The sequence below is a fragment of the Pelodiscus sinensis genome, chromosome 26 (genome assembly GCF_049634645.1).
Source record: "Pelodiscus sinensis isolate JC-2024 chromosome 26, ASM4963464v1, whole genome shotgun sequence".
Taxonomy (NCBI): domain Eukaryota; kingdom Metazoa; phylum Chordata; order Testudines; family Trionychidae; genus Pelodiscus; species Pelodiscus sinensis.
The window spans coordinates 3,139,303-3,156,606 of record NC_134736.1 but is presented as its reverse complement, the minus strand read 5'-3'; the positions used below and the strand labels follow the sequence as shown (position 1 = coordinate 3,156,606).

General features: G+C 43.0%; 1 protein-coding gene across 3 annotated transcripts in view; it reads right to left on the bottom strand.

The window, feature by feature from the left end:
* Nucleotides 1–17,304, bottom strand: part of CADM1 (cell adhesion molecule 1) — a 339,720-nt gene that overhangs the window by 80,183 nt on the left and 242,233 nt on the right. For all 3 annotated transcript variants that reach the window (XM_075909409.1, XM_075909410.1, XM_075909411.1), the window contains exons 2-3: nucleotides 9,415–9,561; nucleotides 8,029–8,181 (exon numbers count right to left, since the gene is read on the bottom strand). In XM_075909409.1, the coding sequence (XP_075765524.1) occupies nucleotides 8,029–8,181; nucleotides 9,415–9,561 (300 nt within the window). The remainder of the gene's footprint in view (nucleotides 1–8,028; nucleotides 8,182–9,414; nucleotides 9,562–17,304) is intronic.

Below are 17,304 nucleotides of genomic sequence, written 5' to 3'. Positions count from 1 at the left end.
ATCATCCATAATCCCTCCCATCTGATCACAGTCCCCTGAAAATTATCTGCTCTCTTCCATGCTACACGGGTGTAATTTTGCACAAAGAACAGTAATGGAGAGAAGGGCAACAGAAAAAGGACTGCATTTAAATATACCATTCCTATGTATAGTTTTAGCTCCCTGAATGTACATTTTTTCTCATCTGCTCTTCAGGTTTCAAGCTGCAAGCTTAAGACGTAGAAGATGACCAGCAAAAATTAAATACGTTTAGGCCTCTTTAAAAAAAATGCCATCAAAGTCTAGGACAAAGAATGGAACACCAGGGCCTCCAATTGCCAATGCATCTCCCATCAACATAACCCAAAAGGTAAATGCAATCCCAGATTAGATGTGCAGAGAACTTTGGATCGCAACAAAGATAATGGCTTCAGATTGCAATTAGTGCAAGCTGAGAATTCTCCTCTTTTTAAGGCAGGTTCCCTTGAGAGACACCACCACTGTGAGCTACAAAGCCAGAAGGCTGTAATCATCACCTGTGAAAGACAATCCTATAATATTTATGAACAGACTGATACAGAAGGGAGACCACCACAGTAGCATGCAATCTATATAGACAGGATAAAAACAAGCTTTAAAATGCTGAAAAAGGGACAAGATGAAAGAGGCATTCATGAGGGAACCATGAATGTTCTAACCAATGCACACAATTCCATCCCCGCTAAACCTTTAAATACAGGATTTAAACTGATATTTGCAAAGATAACTCCACATTTTTTGCTCTCATCACTATGATTAAGCAACTGCAGGGTTCGAATATGACTAATACATTTTCAGCTGATGAAGAACAAAATATGTATAAATATCATCCAGATGATCAAAGGACTCATTAGTCACTTGTAGCTTTTCTCCAAGAGGAGTAAAACAGACCGTACATTTCAGATTTTCGCTTGTTCCAAACCACTGTGAATTAATTTACATATCTAGTGTCACAGAAGACATTAAAATACATGGCAAGAGAGGAAAAATAATAAAATGACAAAGGAAAGGGAGCAGGTACCCACTGATATGCCATTGCTACAGTGCAGGAGCTAAGGCAGTTAGAAAGGTTCTTCTGCTTTTCTAAGTGACTATCATGGAAAATGTGACTGGAAAGCATCACGTTAAAGCTACTACTGAAGCGTAAGAGGAACACACGGAAATGTAAGTGCTATTTATGTCTCACGTACAAGAACCCTTAATAGACTGCTTAAAAGGAGGACCAAGGAAATGCTCTGATTTGATTCCTTTGCATGGGAACATTTAACCAAAGGCAACAAGGTTTAGTTTAGTGTTTTGAGCACCTTAGATCCAGGCCTGACAGCAACTCTCTGCTCTTGAGAGACTCAGTATGCTTGTGCCTTTGTTTTCCACTCTGTACAATGAGGGAAAGGTGCACATTCACATTCATGCATACCCCCAATGTGCCAAGATCTGACCTACCTAGGTCGTGAGCACCCGTCAGATATCTCTGGTATACACACAGCTGCAATTTTCCTGAAGTAGTGCCAGAATACAAGAAACGAAAGCTAGTATATCTTGAATCACAGGACACTAGAACTGGAAGGGAGTTCGAGAGGTCATCAAATCCAGTCCCGTTGCTTCTTGTTCTATCATCAGAGTTCAAGGAGGACAATTTTTTCCCTCCTCCTCGCAATACCCTTTTAGGTACCTGAAAGCGGTTACGTCTCCTCTCAGAGTATGTCTAGACTACAGTTGTTGTTTTTTTGAAAGGCGATATGCAAATTCGGCACGAATTTGCATATCTTCTTCCAATCACTTTTTCAAAAGCGGGTTTTTCAAAAATGAAAGTAGTCTGGACACTTTTTTCGGAAAAAAAACCCTTTTTTGAAAAAAACGCTCTTCCTAAAAAAAGGAGGTTTACGCGGTTTTCCAAAAAAGGTTTTTTTTTTTTCCCAAAAAACCCACATCCAAATTACTTTCACTTTTGAAAAACCTGCTTTTGAAAAAGCGATTGGAAGAATATATGCAAATTAGCACTGATTTGCACCTCTCCTTTTGAAAAAAACCCATCTTCTAGACATACCCCCAGTATTCTCTTTTCCAAACTAAACAAACCCAATTCTTCCAGTCTTCCCTCATAGCTCAGTCATTTTTGTTGCTCTTCTCTGGACCATCTCCAATTTTTCCACATCTTTCTTGAAATCCATCTTGAAGCTTGAGGTGCAATTTACTTAACAAGAACTAAATTATTTTTCTAACCTATTACAGAAGACACAATGCTCACTTATGGAACCATTCAACAGGTATGATGATTGTCTTAGCAATGAGTGAATGTACACTAACGCAATACATTTCAACATATACCCATAGAGGAGAAACAGAAAGAGACAGAAACACTATCCTATTCAGCTAAGTATCAGAAAACTGAAATACAACTTGAAGTGAAGAGAAACTGGACTTCTATACTCGGGCAGATTGTCAACAGTTTTCACAGTTCAAAACACTCGGACAGAACTGAATCTCATTAAAATGAGAAAAACAACCAGACTTGCAACTAATCAGGAAGTGAGATCTTACATTACAATCTTCCAACATGATTCAGGAATTCTTATTAACGGGAGCTTAAAAGCCAACACTAATCTTTAGACATGGCTGTAATGGTATTAGCTACTATTATCAGTAACTACATTAACCTCATAGCTGCATCTGGATCATAGACTTGCAAGTCATGAGAAATGGGATGAAGAGAGGAGAGTTTAGTAGCTTGTCTTGGTGAAAATGTAATTCCGAGTAGAAAAATTGAACTTTAATACTGCAAAACTAATACAATAATTCCTAACTAAATGAGGACACACAAAAAGTCAGATGATAGGGCTCAAGTTCCCCATACATAATAATAAAACAGTGGCTAGAAAATCAGCTTAAACAAAAGTTAACAGAGAGCCATCACTTTGCATTATAATTATGCTTAGGATTTTGCAAAAAACATCTAGGAACTAAAATATGTAGCGGCATAAGCATCTTGAAGCACGTCAAGAGGTTTAACAAATGTGTAATGTACATAGTACCTTCCTTAAAGAGCATGACAGCAAAGAAAAAAAATTATTCATTTATTATTGTGACACAGGCAGACCAGATGCCAGCTCATGGCAAGGGCCCCGTACCTCAACTGAACACTGAGCCTTTCATCAGATTTTGGGCAGTAACGTTCGAACAGCAGATGACTCTATACGTCCTTGTAGCACATATTAATTATATGTAGGGCTGTGTGGGTGAACTACCTTCAGTTTGTTCTCTATCACAAAGTGCAATCGAGGCAACTCCAAAGCAGAAGGGAAGCAGGGCAAACAGTAGAGCACCCATAGGGGACATAAGAATATAAGAAAGGCCATGCTGGGTCAAACCAAAGGTCCATCTATCCCAGTGTCCTGTCTGCCCACAAAGGGAGGGATCACAACACATAATCCTCACGTGATCCCTCCCCTGTCACCCACCTCCAGAGAAACAGAGGCTAGGGACACCATTCCTACCCATCCTGGCTAATAGCCATCAATGGCCCTAACCTCCATGAATCTATCTAGCTCTTTTTTTGAATCCTGTTAAAGTCCTAGTCTTCACAACATCCTCTGGAAAGGAGTTCCACAGGTTGACTGCGTATTGAGTGAAGAAAAACTTCCTTTTGTTTGTTTAAAACCTGCTGCCTATTCATTTCATTTGGTGACCACTAGTTCTTATATTGTGGGAATAAGTATATAACTTTTCCTTATTCACTTTTGCTGGACACATGTCGTAAAACTGTTGGACACATCTCGAAGAACTCGTTACTGGATGTTTCATGGGAGGTGACTTCCCAGCAGTCTCTTCATTATCAGGAGAGAGCTTCGAAGCTGAGTCCATACTGAAGACAAGATTACATTCTCTAGGACAGTATCTGACCTAGAAGAATGACCCCTCACATGCCTGGAAAAGGAATGTATTCAAGTCCAAACTGCAGCCTTGCACATCCCAACAATGCAAACATGTTTAAACACCACCACGGACAGACACAAACCTAGTGGAATGGGATAACACCTTAGGAGGTACTTGTGTATTGGCAAGTTAACAATAAATAATACATCCAGATATCCACCTGGAGAGTCTCTAGATAGAGACGGTGGCTTCCTTGGACCTGTCAGCCATTGAGATGAACTGCCTGGGAAACTTGCTAACTGACTTGGCAGTGTCCTTTGTATTGAAGTCAAAGTGGTTGTATTGATGCAGAGCTGGAGACATAATCTGTGGAGTGTGGACAGTGGTGCGCTTAGGGCAGAGAGAACCTTGCACATCTGGCTCTTGAGCAGCCGATCACCAGGGTATGAAAAAACCATCATCTCCACCGAACAAAAGGTAGGCGGTGACCAAACCTTCAAGAACACCCTCAGAACAGAATAAAAAGGCTGACTACAGGTACCCAAGGCTGGATTGACCAGAAACAAAAGTCAGACCCCATTTTTGGCATGAAACTAAGAGGTCCTGAAGGTGAGGACTGAAAACCAAATCCCCTTGGAACTGATGATGGAATTACAGCTCCAAAAGTCCCGTTCCACATTTTTGTATTTTCATAATGTTGTTTGGGAGTCAGAACTAGAAATGGTCGCCATTCTTCATTCTTTTCTGAGGACACAACAATTCTTGGGAGTAAAATTCCTTCCCTGGCGGCTGATTGGGAACAATCTTATAACCTCTAGGATAGTGTTTCTTAAACTTTTTAAGACCAAGGAACAATAAACAATATTTTTTTAAAATGGGGAACACCAACAATTTTTGTTGAGAGAAGAAAAAAAAAGGTTGGGGGGGGGGGAAGGGTCGGGGGGAAAGTTATTGGGCAAAAAAAAAAAAAGTCACCTGTCCTTTTAAGGCAGCCATTTTGATTTTTGTTGTTCTCCGTGGCACACCTCCGACTGCCTCGGAACACAGTTTAAGAAACACTGCTCTAGGAGGTGGCAAGGTGGCCCTGTAATTCATTAAACTGAGCGGTGATTCACCTGTGATCTCAGCAAAAAGAGTTTCAGTCCATCCACAGGGCAGTGCTCAACAGTATCGTGAACCTCTCTAGGTAACTCAGAACTGGAGCAAGGATGCTCGGCATACAGTGACTGGTGCGGCGATGGAGTGAGCTATAGTGTCAACTCCATCGAGGGAGGCTTATAATGATGTTCTAGCCAGTAGCTGACCATCAGCCATAGCAGCATGGAACTGCTTGAGATGTTCTGCGGGAAGGTGTTCAACAAGTGTGGTGCATTTGAAATAACTGGTGTGACTATTTTGCCCAAAGAACTTGGTAATTTGCAATTCTAAACTCTATAGTGGCAGACAAATGACTCTTACAGCCAAACAGGTCACGGTGTTTTTGGTCCCTGCCATATGCGGTTCATTTAGAGTGGAGCTGTCTGCCACGTTCACCAATTCAACAGCCAGGGAATTAGGGACCGGATGCAAAAATAAATATTCCCAGTTCTTGGCTGTGACAAAATACTTCTTATCAGAGCGTATGCACATGAGCAATGCCATTGCCGGGGTCTGCCAGATGATCTTGGCAGGATTCAGATGGACTTCATTTATGGGCAAGGCTGCTTGAGCAGAAAGTATCATTTGCAAAATGTCCAAGTGCTTTTGTGCTGTGACTCTCAAACCTGCTCCCGGGGAATACGCAATGAATCCACCACATGTTTTGTTCGCTCCTGAAACTGAAGTCAAGGAGCAGGGAAGTTGGAAGAGGCTTAACATCTTTATCTGGGAAAGACAAGGAGACGCTGTAGCGTATCCTTCTTTCTGCTTTGACCTTTTGCTCCTCAAAGGTTTCCCTCCTGCAGCTGAAGCAGTAGATGAAGAACAAATAGAGGATCGGTCTGCCTCCCTGGCGGCCCCAACAACAAAGATCAGGAGCTAGTAAGCACCTCTGGTAGGCAGACAAGAGTCCCAAAATGGCCACTGAGGAGAACCATAATTACACCTTACGTTAATGGTGGGCAACCTGAGGCCTGCATGTGGTCCTTTGGGGTTCTATGTGTGGCTAGTCAGACATGTTGTTTACCACTGCCCATACACAGGGTTACACTTTCTGCTGGTTTCCTTCCTCATGCATGTAAAGCCAGGGCACACAAAAGTGAGGTGCATGCTGACTGCACACAACATTGGACTGTAAGAGCTTGGGTGGCCTCCCTCTGCATCCAATCGGCACACCCTGGTTCAGTCAGCACCCCCCCAAATTCTAGCTATGCAAGCGCACATAGCAAAACTATCCCTATTCCGGGAGAATATCTTGGTGATGACCAGGGCTCGACGATCGCGGCAAAAACCACTCGCCAGCCCTGCACTGTGCATGCGCAAACCGCCAGTGAATGGGGCGACCGGCTGAAATCTACTCGCCACAGGCGAGTAGATAAGCGGATTTGTCGAGCCCTGGTTATGACCATCTTGGGGCCCACTCAGTCTAGGTTGCCCATTGCTGCACTAAGTTAGATAAATAATATGTCTACACTACCACCCTAGTTCGAACTAGGGTGGTAATGTAGGCAACCGGAGTTGCAAATGAAGCCCGGGATTTGAATTTCCGGGGCTTCATTTGCATAGTGCCGGGTGCTGCCATTTTTAAATGTCCGCTAGTGCGGACTCTGTGCCGCGCGGCTACACGCGACATGGACTAGGTAGTTCGGACTAGGCTTCCTATTCCAAACTACTGTTACTCCTCGTGAAACCTAGGAAGCCTAGTCCGAACTACCTACTCCGTGCCGCGTGTAGCCACGGGCAGGGAGTCCGAACTACCGGGGCTTTAAAAATGGCGGCGCCCGGCAAGATGCAAATGAAGCCCAGGATATTTAAATCCCGGGCTTCATTTGCAACTCCGGTTGCCTACATTACCACCCTAGTTCGAACTAGGGTGGTAGTGTAGACATACCCTAATATACTAAGTCTTATTCCTTCCCTTTTTCTCCTCACTGAATGGAAAGAATCTATGACATGCGCCAAAATGTCATATTAGGAATTCATATGCTTGCACTCAGCCAGTGCATCCTCATGCAGCCCCTGTAAGGCAGGCATTATCCCACATTTCCCAAATGGAGACACTGGCCAAGGAAACGCAAGTGACTTGTCCAAGTGAGTCAGAAACTGGCACAGCTGGGCTTAATTTCAGAGCATCTGGCTCCTAACGCTGTACTTTTTTCACTAGCCTGAAATGCTGCAGAAAAAACAACACGCCCAGCATCTCTACTACCAGCAGTGTATTACTTAGAAAAAACAAACATGGAGAGTGATTACTAAGAAATGCTATTGGGTAAAGATGCAGAGCTATTCTCTTCCACACTGAAAGTACGTCTAGACTACAGGTTTTTGTCGACAGAGGCGTCTAGACTACATCCAGTTCTGTTGACAAAGCAAGCCACTTTGTAGACATGAGAGTGTAGATGCAAAGGACAGTGTAGATGCAATAATGCCTTCTGTCGACAGAACTCTGTCGACAAAAGGCGTTATTCCTCGTAGAATGAGGTTTATCGCCGTCGACAGAACTTGGCGGCAGTGTAGACACAGGTATAGTTTTGTCGACACAACCCTGTAGTCTAGAGCAAAATGCAGGACTATGTAGCACTTTAAAGACTAACAAGATGGTTTATTAGATGATGAGCTTTCGTGGGCCAGACCCACTTCCTCAGATCTGTAGTCTAGACACACCCTTAGCTAACACAACTACTAGCTGAAGGCTACGTTGTTCCATGCGGCAAATGGCTGACTTGAAAATTTAGACTGATCTTTGCTCATCACCTTCAGAATCTTGCGATTGAAGTTTCAAGTTCCAGACTCAATAGATCCAGAAAGGCAGCTTGTCTCTAGAGAAAAAGCTCTTTGTCATTAAAACAAAAAAAAGTTGAGATGTACTAATATCTCAGAATGGGTGTGGCTCTATGAATCAAGTTTTAAGAACATGTGCTGATTCCCTTCCCCCACACCTTCCTTCCACCACCCTCCAACTTTACATGGAGAGTTCCAAGTTTAATGCCTACCACTTACCAAGCACAGTAATAGTGGTATAAATTTCCTGCGGGGGATCCGTGTAAAGTTGGCAGAAGTATCTTCCTTCATCAGAAACGGAGACATTTGTCAACGACACTCTGAGTTCACTGTTAGAGAAATTCACTAACTGAAACCTGCTGTCCTTCAAAGCTGTGGAACAAACAGATCATTAGTGATTGCGATGAACAAGACAAATAGTACATTTCCTCCTACAAAAACATGGCCAAGCCAGAAGCCTGAAAGAGTAATGTCTGACTACTTTTTCATTATTATTTTTTTAGTGCCTAAATAAAACTCCTATGTGTTCCACATTATTCCAGCTCTTTCCATTTCAATTTGGGTTTAAGCAATGCTCATGTGCTCACATCAATATAAATAATCAATGCAAACGAATTTTCCATGTGCCTGGCTTTTATTTTCAGAAGATGCAGGGATGTTTTTGGTAAGCAGGCTGTCATAAAAACAAGGGGGGGGGAGGAAAAGGAGGGACATTGTGACTTAAAGCAGACTGCAGGATTGATAACATGAGTGGATTAGGACCAGCATGAAGCAGAGATAAGAATCAGGGCAAAGAATTTAAGATTTCGGCTCCTTTACACAAGCAATTACTGTGAAAATCCCTTTGGGAATTTTGACAGCACTGACAAATATTTCAACAAAGACTCACTGAAGGTCTTTCTTGAGTGCCAATTGTGGGGCAGGGTCTGCGTAAGCCTGACAAAATGAAGCCCAAATGCTACTGCAATACCAGTAAATCAGTGTCCTCTGAGTTTGTTCCACCCAATTAGTTACTTGGATTATAAGCAATTTTGGAGAAGAGACCCTCTTTCTGTTGGGTTTACACAATGAGACCAAGGACTTCTGGCCCATCTTGTCCAATTCCGACAGCAGCCATTAGAGTGAATAATTTAAATTGTCTCATTTCAATTGTTATCCTCACAGTTTTGTCTAAATGGGAAATAAAGCCATCCTCCTGCCCTGGGCACCATGGCGACAGCTTCTGTTTTGGCTTGAAAGGGGGACAGATTATCTTGAACATGTCAATCTTCAGACCAAACATATTACTTCTCAGAACATTGTACTCTCCTGCATTACTCTATTCAATTTGTTTGTGTCAGTTAAATATTTGGCGCTCCGTTGCAATTCACCCTGAATTACTACAATCAATTCCTATTGCAAGGTAAAACAGTCTGACTTTTAAAAGGGACCATCAAGGTTTCCATTAAGGAGAAAAGATTATGATTGCCTGTCATCTACGCTCTGAAGAATCAACTAAACTTTAAGTGCCTAACATTAAATTAAAAGAAAGGCTTTAGCAATATCCAGAGTGGAAGGAGAATGAGGGCCCAGCTGCTACCAAATAGCACAGGGATGGAAACTTACGCCTGAAGTCTCTGAAATAAATCGTCTGTCTGTTGGGATTCAGTAGCTGAATCACTGAGTCATCGCTGTTTTTGACTCGACAACTGATGGTGGCAACATCTCCCTCCACGACCGTCACGTCTTCAGTAACCAAGTTCTGTCCATCACCTTAAAAAGCAAGGGGAAAGACATTACATGTGTGGCTGAACATTTAAATTGTGTCAACAGGATTCATTTACAAGAGGAAGGGGAGGGATAGCTCAGTGGTTTGAGCATTGGCCTGCTAAACCCAGGGCTGTGAGTTCAATCCTTATGGATGACATTTGGGGCAAAAATTTGTCAGGGATGGTACTTGGTCCTGCTGTGAAGGCAGAGAACTGGACTCAATGACCTTTCAAGGTCTCATCCAGTTCTAGGAGATAGGCAATTTCCATTAATTTAATTTTTAAGGGGGGGAGGAACCTTTCTGGGGGGTTGGAGGCCTCTGACCCACAGAAAAGATCAGTCGGGGAATGCACATAAGTGAGAAGCAAAACCCTCACGGAAGTGGCCCCCGACTGAGGAGAAAGACACGCCCCACATTCCCCTCGCACACCAGAGCCCGGGGGCCCAGGCTAGTAGATTTTGTGTGTTCCAGCCCCATTATGGGGCAGCGGTGGGACTGGAGCATCAGCGCGGGGTCCTCAGTGCTAGAGGGGGGAGCCTCGAGTCTCGAGGTCCAGATCCAGACAAGCTAGGAGTCACATCCAGCCCCTGGGCCTCAGGTTCCCCACCCCTGATTTGGAATATATAGTAGATCAAGAACAAACTTTGGTGGGCCTCCATGCTGAAGCAAACAGTTCCCATGTGAGTATTAAGAGAGTATCACTGCACGAATGTGGCTTAGTTTCCGTGGCATCTGTCACTTGTGACTACAGTACCTTGGGCAACACTTTTGTTTTCAGTACCCATCTAGAGTTGTTCACTGGCCCTTTGAAAGGGGGATCCCGGGGAAGATGTGACACCATTTAATGCAACTGAACACCACTACGGTAGAATAACTGGGAGCGCTTTGTGGGGGGTGCCAGAGGAAAAGGGGCAGTTGCTTTTCTAAAATTAAGGACTGCCCCCGTCTGCTGTCTGCATTGGCAAGGCTGTATGAAAAGAGCTGAAGGATAATTTCATCTAGCTGAAAAAAATGTGATTCCCCAAAGAAAGAGGTAGACACAGGAGCAGGCAAATTCTCTTTCTCCTAGAAGCTAAAAATCTGCTAAAAGCATCCAGCCCGCATAGAACGAAGTATTTTTAAATGAACCCCTGGCCAAAGTGGTGGAAAGAGGGAAGGGAAAACAAGGAGATTAACTCTAGGAGCCCAGGTCTTCATCTTAGCCAGGACCCAAGCACTGTGATACAGACTGGTTCCTAAAAAACAAGGGGATGGCAGGCTGTCCACCTCTTAGTTCCCTGGAAACCACAGGAGTACGAGAGCTCCACGAGAGAGTGAAATGGAGAAATGAACGGATAGCACAGACAATAGAACAAAGCTATAGGGAGTAAAATATCAGCACATATTAACTAACTTAGGCCAGACATTTCCTGCAGCCACTTGGGCAGCTCTTGACACTCGGGAGGCAAACCAAATCTGTGACAAGGCAAAGTTCTTCCAAACATACAGCAATCCTAGGATTGCCTCTTTAAGTGGTATGAAAATTTGAGCCAAATTTTTAGGGCAGTCAAATTTGCATTAGCTAAAAAGTCAATTTCTAATACTGTTATAGTAAAATACACAGAAGGAGGAGGAAAAAGAAAGGAAATGGAAAGGCTTATTTCTGAAATATATCTGTGTATGTATTGACAGACCCAGGGAAGATGGCTACAATAGTTTGTGGAAGGGCAGATATACAGGGAACTCGGTAAATAGTTTTCTGGTCCTTGAGTGAACTGGTCACATAATCAAGGCAGGCAGGCACCTGGGGCCAATTAAGAACTTGCTGGAAGCATCAGGCTGAACAGGGCACCTGCTGTCCTTTAGGGCTGGCTGGGACTAGTTTAAAAGGACTTCCCTTCAGGAAAGGCAGGAGCAGGAGAAAAGCCGAGGGCTGAGAGTAAGAAAGAGGTGTGCTGCCAGAGAGCTGAGGCCTGCAAGGGGGGAAGTGTGCTGTGCAAGAGCAGGAGAGACTTGCTAGGAAGAAGGTATTGGGGGGAGCTTTTGGGGAAGTGGCCCAGGGAAAGGCTGCAAGACTGGGAGTGGAGGAAGCACTGCCAGATGCCACTCACTCAGGGTCTCTGGGCCGGAACCTAGAGTAGTGAACAGGCCCAGCCCTTCCCACATTACTACAGAGTCTGCCCCGGGGGGGGGAGGGGGGTCAAACCAGGACTACAGAGGGGCTTCACCCCAATTTTCAGACTTGTTATGATGAGGATGGCTCAGTAGGCAGTGACCCTTGCCTCTGCTAAGGGGCAAGAGGCTGTGTGGAGGGTCACAGCAAGCCCCTGAGGCATACAATATCCACATAGAAGCACAGAGGAGTGGAAGGGCAGGAAGCACAGTACCCAGCCCTGGCATCCTGCGATGTGCTGCCCACAGGTGGCCCTGGTAAACTCTTCTGACTTCCCAGCACCCTGCCCTGAGCCCTCAACCTCTGCCCTGTCTCCTGCACCCCCTCATACCCTCAACCTCTGCCCATAGCCTCCCACATCCCCAAACCCTTCCCCTGACGGACCCAAGCAACGCCGGGTAAATCTAGTTTATATATAAAACAGATTTTGGAAACTGTTTCAAGACCCCCTTCCTGCCCTCCAACTAGAAGTGGAATGGGGAAAGTCAATGGGAATTCCTGCTATTCCAACAAGCTATTTGCAGCTGTAACGTCAGTAAAGATTCAAGTGTATCCAGGACTATTTTGAGCAACATACACCAATCACATCACTAACGGTTGTTGCTGGGAGGGAGGAGCAGGAACCATGAGTGACTTAAAACATGACTGGACCACTCCAATACTAAAACTGAAAATGTGCTGGAATTGTTAGGAAAACTGCAACACAAAATACTAGATTTCCCACTCCCCCTTTGCACGAACACATTTCATCTTCATCTCTGGGATTTGGGGAAGCTTTATTCGGCCTCTGACCACACACTTTTTTTTTTTAATCTGGGAATCATCACACCTAACAGTTGCTATTTACGCCACAGCAGCTTGCATATTCTTGAGGAAAATAGAGCAATAATTGTACTGTTTTATGATAAAGCAACGGTTTTTCAGCATCTCTTGAGAGGCAATTAAACTACCTGTAGATTAGGTAGTTTGTTACATTACTAATCAATTTTTTTTAAATGTAATCTCAAGTGACATGATTAATTTATACCACATCTCTGCCTTTAAGGATGGGAGCATTCAGCAAGTCCACATTGAAACAGCCAGGAGACAATAGTAAGTCTTGATCAACATGTACTTCATCATCACATCAGCGTGCATGAAAGTATGGGAGGCCAAGTCCTATACAACTGACAGTAGCTATGACAACAAAGACTGTCTTAAAAAGAAGTCAAGGATAGTTGACTGAGATGAATAAAGAAGGGGACAGAAAATTATTTGATTAAAAGTCAAGTAAATTTAATTCTCAAGCGTAAATTGTCCATAGATTTTTTTTATGTACTAAGAGTGCAACGTATTTTTCTCTTTGGCAGGCCAAATAGTCTTTCCAGTTGAATGACACTTAGCAACATTAATAAGCTGGGAAGATGGGGAGAAAAATGCAATGTAATGAAGTAAATTGTAATGTAAAATGTAATGTAATCAAGTAAACTGGACAAGAGAGTTTGGGGGTATAGAAAGGAAAAGTGAGGTATATCACTAAAACAATTTAGTGACCACCTCAGTCAGATAGGACAGTTCACATGTACGAGACCTGATAATTTCTAACCAGGAAATTAGGCAGCCATTAAACAGAATAAGGCAATCTGATGTGCAACAGAAGTGCAGCTGGCAATTGCTCAGTGAATAAAAACAATACCAAAGCCTTTTGTATTTTAACCTTTGCAGAACTAAAAATAAAATAGAAATAAACATAATGGATATATCATATCCATCACAATATTCTGTACCAACATGCAAACCCAATTAAAACATTCAGTAAACATCACACAACTATGAACCGTTAAAGTTAATTTTATTGCCTGAGCATAACACTTCAAGCCCAATTGCTATTGTTTTAATAGGCACGAGCGTTCTTCTACAAATATTTTCAATTGTAATCTAATTGCTCTGAAATTAATCCCACTGGGCAACTCCATTTATGCCAAAATTATACTTACTCCATCATAGATTTGTGAAGTATCACTATATCCACATATGGTACACGTGCTTAGGATCGGCAAGCAAGAGACCAAGTAGTGAAATCACAGTAGCTCCAGTTCTTTATGGAAGAAAGTTGCCATATATGTTCAGCTAACAAAAATTACATCATTTTTGCTCCTTGTTTTGAAGCCTATCAGAGAAACAATTATTTCCTTTATCTGAAAGAGCAGGGTTACCGAAGAGACAAAAGAGCTGGAGTTCAATTTGCACCAAGGATAGATTTCTCCCAGTGATGCCAAAACTGTGTGTGGATGGCCCTTACGTTGCATATATCCTCAAGACGGGAACACCTCTGAGGACCTGCAATTATGGTCACAACTATATTCCACAGTTAACAACGGACAATTATTAGTTCCATGCTGGTACAGCTGCTCTAATCCTGAAAACCTAGGAGCTCCTACATGCTACAAATGACAATAGCTTTGCCATGGAAATATTGGAACAATAAAGCCCTACTGTAACAAATCACAAAATATTTTAGCAACTCGCTATATCAGCTGCCTACAGCCTGGCTGTTTTAGACCAAGGATGTGGTATTCTCAAGGACATAGCAGCGTGGCTGAATTGTAATGCTAACCTTATATATATATATGGAGATATACCTATCTCTCAGAGCTGGAAGGGACTTTGAGAGGTCATTGAGTCTAGTCCCCTGCCCTTGTGGTAGGACCAGATACCATCCCTGACAGATTTGCCCCAGCTCCCTAAATGGCTCCTTCAAGGATTGACCTAACAACCCTGGGTTTAGCAGGCCAATGCTCAAACCACTGAACTATCCCTGACTGCTTATATTGCACGAGAAATTGGCTGTACCACACCTAGGACCTCTCTGGCCTGGCAACATCCAGATGTTGCTGGACCAGATAACCCCAGAGGCTGGGAGTGGTGGTCAGCCAGGAGTCCGGTGGCAGAGTGGCTGGCAGCCAGCAGCAGGGCCAGCAGTGTGGCCACGAGGGAAGCCCAGCAACCTGGAGGCTGATGGTCCCCAGGAGAGCCTGGAGACTAGCAGCAGAGGTCCAGAATTGACCTCCCTGGTCCAGCAAACACCCTCATTCAGGACCAGTCAGGTCCCAGGGGTGTCGGACTAGGGAGGTCCAGCCTGTACACACAGACCTTCTGGATGTATTTTCACATTTTTTAACTCAAAGAAATTACTGGAGGAAGGCTTATTAAAAACCCCCACAAGCTAGCTTGATAATCTGCTCCAGCTCAGGCTATTTATTTCCAACTACAACTCTTTTTGGTTGGAGTTGCTTTTGTTTAGCTGGTGGACAACAGCTAGCCCTGCTTGTGCATCGTTTGCTTTGCACTAGAGAGTATAGTTGAATGTAAATGAGTGCTTTCACACTGGACACTTTTTTCTACTTCTATCATTTATCCAGCACCCAATTATGCACATCAAGACTAGGGAGAAACTGTACAGAATATCAAACACCTTGTTTATTACTCCCGTCCTTTAATACTCAGCATGTTTAACCTCAGGAGAACTGCTTTATTTCCATAGTGGACCGCTACCAAGCCTGTGAACTCACACCCCCAGTTAGCCTGCTATTGAACAACTCATTGCATATGCTTTGGAGAAGCCTCTCCATTTGAATCTGAAACAAAAGAAACAACCCACAGTAAACCAGAATCCAGATTACCATGAGGCAGTGTATTGATACCATAGCTGCTCAATCACATCAAAATAGAGTATTTTACAGATAGCAGAAGAATAGCCTATTGTATTAAAACACAGCCAAGTGCTCAGATCAGAGAAAATGAAATTAGCACTTAACTTCTTGGCATTGGGGTGACTGCATAAAATGTTAGAAGATTGACTCCCACTCTCTCAAAGCATGAATATTGAAAGAATGTTCTCACAAAGCAATTCTCTTTCAAACCTTCTTAAAAATATAGATTAGCAGCAATTGTCCTCTGATAATCAGCGATACACTTATTTTCATAAACTGCAGGAGGCGATGCTGTGGAAGTCCAGAGACTGAAGAAAAAACCTTCATGCAATCTCCTCTGAGTACAGTAATTATTGACAAGTCAGCTGCACAATCCTTCCCCTCTCCCCTTTAATGGACAACATATCAGGTGCAGGCAGTGATATTTGGGTTCAAGTGTTAGAAAATGCTGGGGAAGTTAGCTGAAATATAACCTTTGCATTATAAATTTCTAATTTGCCTCATGCATGATGCAAGTTCTGTAAGGTCACGCAATAAGCAAAGATAGAGGAAAAGCTAACCAGTAACAAGGATAGAAAACAAAACTTGAGAGCATATCTACCCAAAAGAGAAATTCAAATTCAAAATTCAAATCTCTTTGGGTCACTCCTTATACAGAAACATAGTACCTAGAACTGGAAGGGACCTTGAGAGGGCATCGAGTCCAGTCCCCTGCCCTCATGGCAGGACCAAGCACCATCTAGACCATCCCTGTTAGATGTCTATCTAACATGCTCTTGAATATCTCCAGAGATGGAGTTTCCACAACCTCCGTAGGCAATTTATTCCAGTGTTTAACCACCCTGACAGGTAGGAAGTTTTTCCCAATGTCCAACCTAAACCTCCCTTGATGTTGCTTCTTGTCCTATCCTCAGAGGCCAAGGACAACATTTTTCTCCTTTCTCCTTGTGACACCCTTTTAGATACCTCAAAATCTCTCATGTCCCCTCTGTTTTTTCCTTTCCCAATTAAACAAGCCCAATTCTTTTAGTCTTCCCTCATAGCTCATGTTCTCTAGAACTTTAATCATTTTTGTTGCTCTTCTCTGGACCGTCTCTAATTTCTTCACATCTTTTTTGAAATGTGGTGCCCAGAACTGGACAATACTCCAATTGAGGCCTAATCAATGTAGAGTAGAGCAGAAGAATGACTTCTCATGTCTTGCTCACAAAACTTCTGTAAATGCGTCCCAGAATCATGTTTGCTGTATTTGCAACAGTGTCCCACTATTGACTCATATTTAGCTCGTGGTCCACTATGACCCCTAGATCCATTTCTGCCGTACTCCTTCCTAGACAGTCGCTTCCCATTCTGTGTGTGAAATGGATTGTTCCTTGTTATGGGACGTACTTCTCATTTGCCCTTATTAAACTTCATCCTATTTCCCTCAGACCATTTCTCCAGTTTGTCCATATCGTTTTGTTTTGAATTATGACCCTATCCTCTAAAGCAGTTGCAACATCTTGCCTGCTTTCAAACTATATAAACACGATGAATGAAAAAACTCACGAAGTGTTTTCATTTGTTGGCTACATAAAAGCAAGCAGGGACTGGGAAAACTTTCGACTTTTTGACTGGCAAGATGTATCAAATTAAACTTAATGATGGGAAACTGTAAGATAAGTAGGTATGTAGTAATGACTATAAAAAGAATGGTTTTGAACTAGAGGTGGGAAAGAGAGATATAAACAGTATCCATGAATGCCCAAAAATACAGCAGAAAGGCATTAAGGAAGCTAATGATAGCATATGCCTAAAGGGGTTAGAGCTAAGGCGAGAGAGTCCAAGAACAACTTAGTTACGATGCGATTATAAGTGCTTCTGATGAAACCTTAGAATGCCATAATTTAACAAAAGGTTGA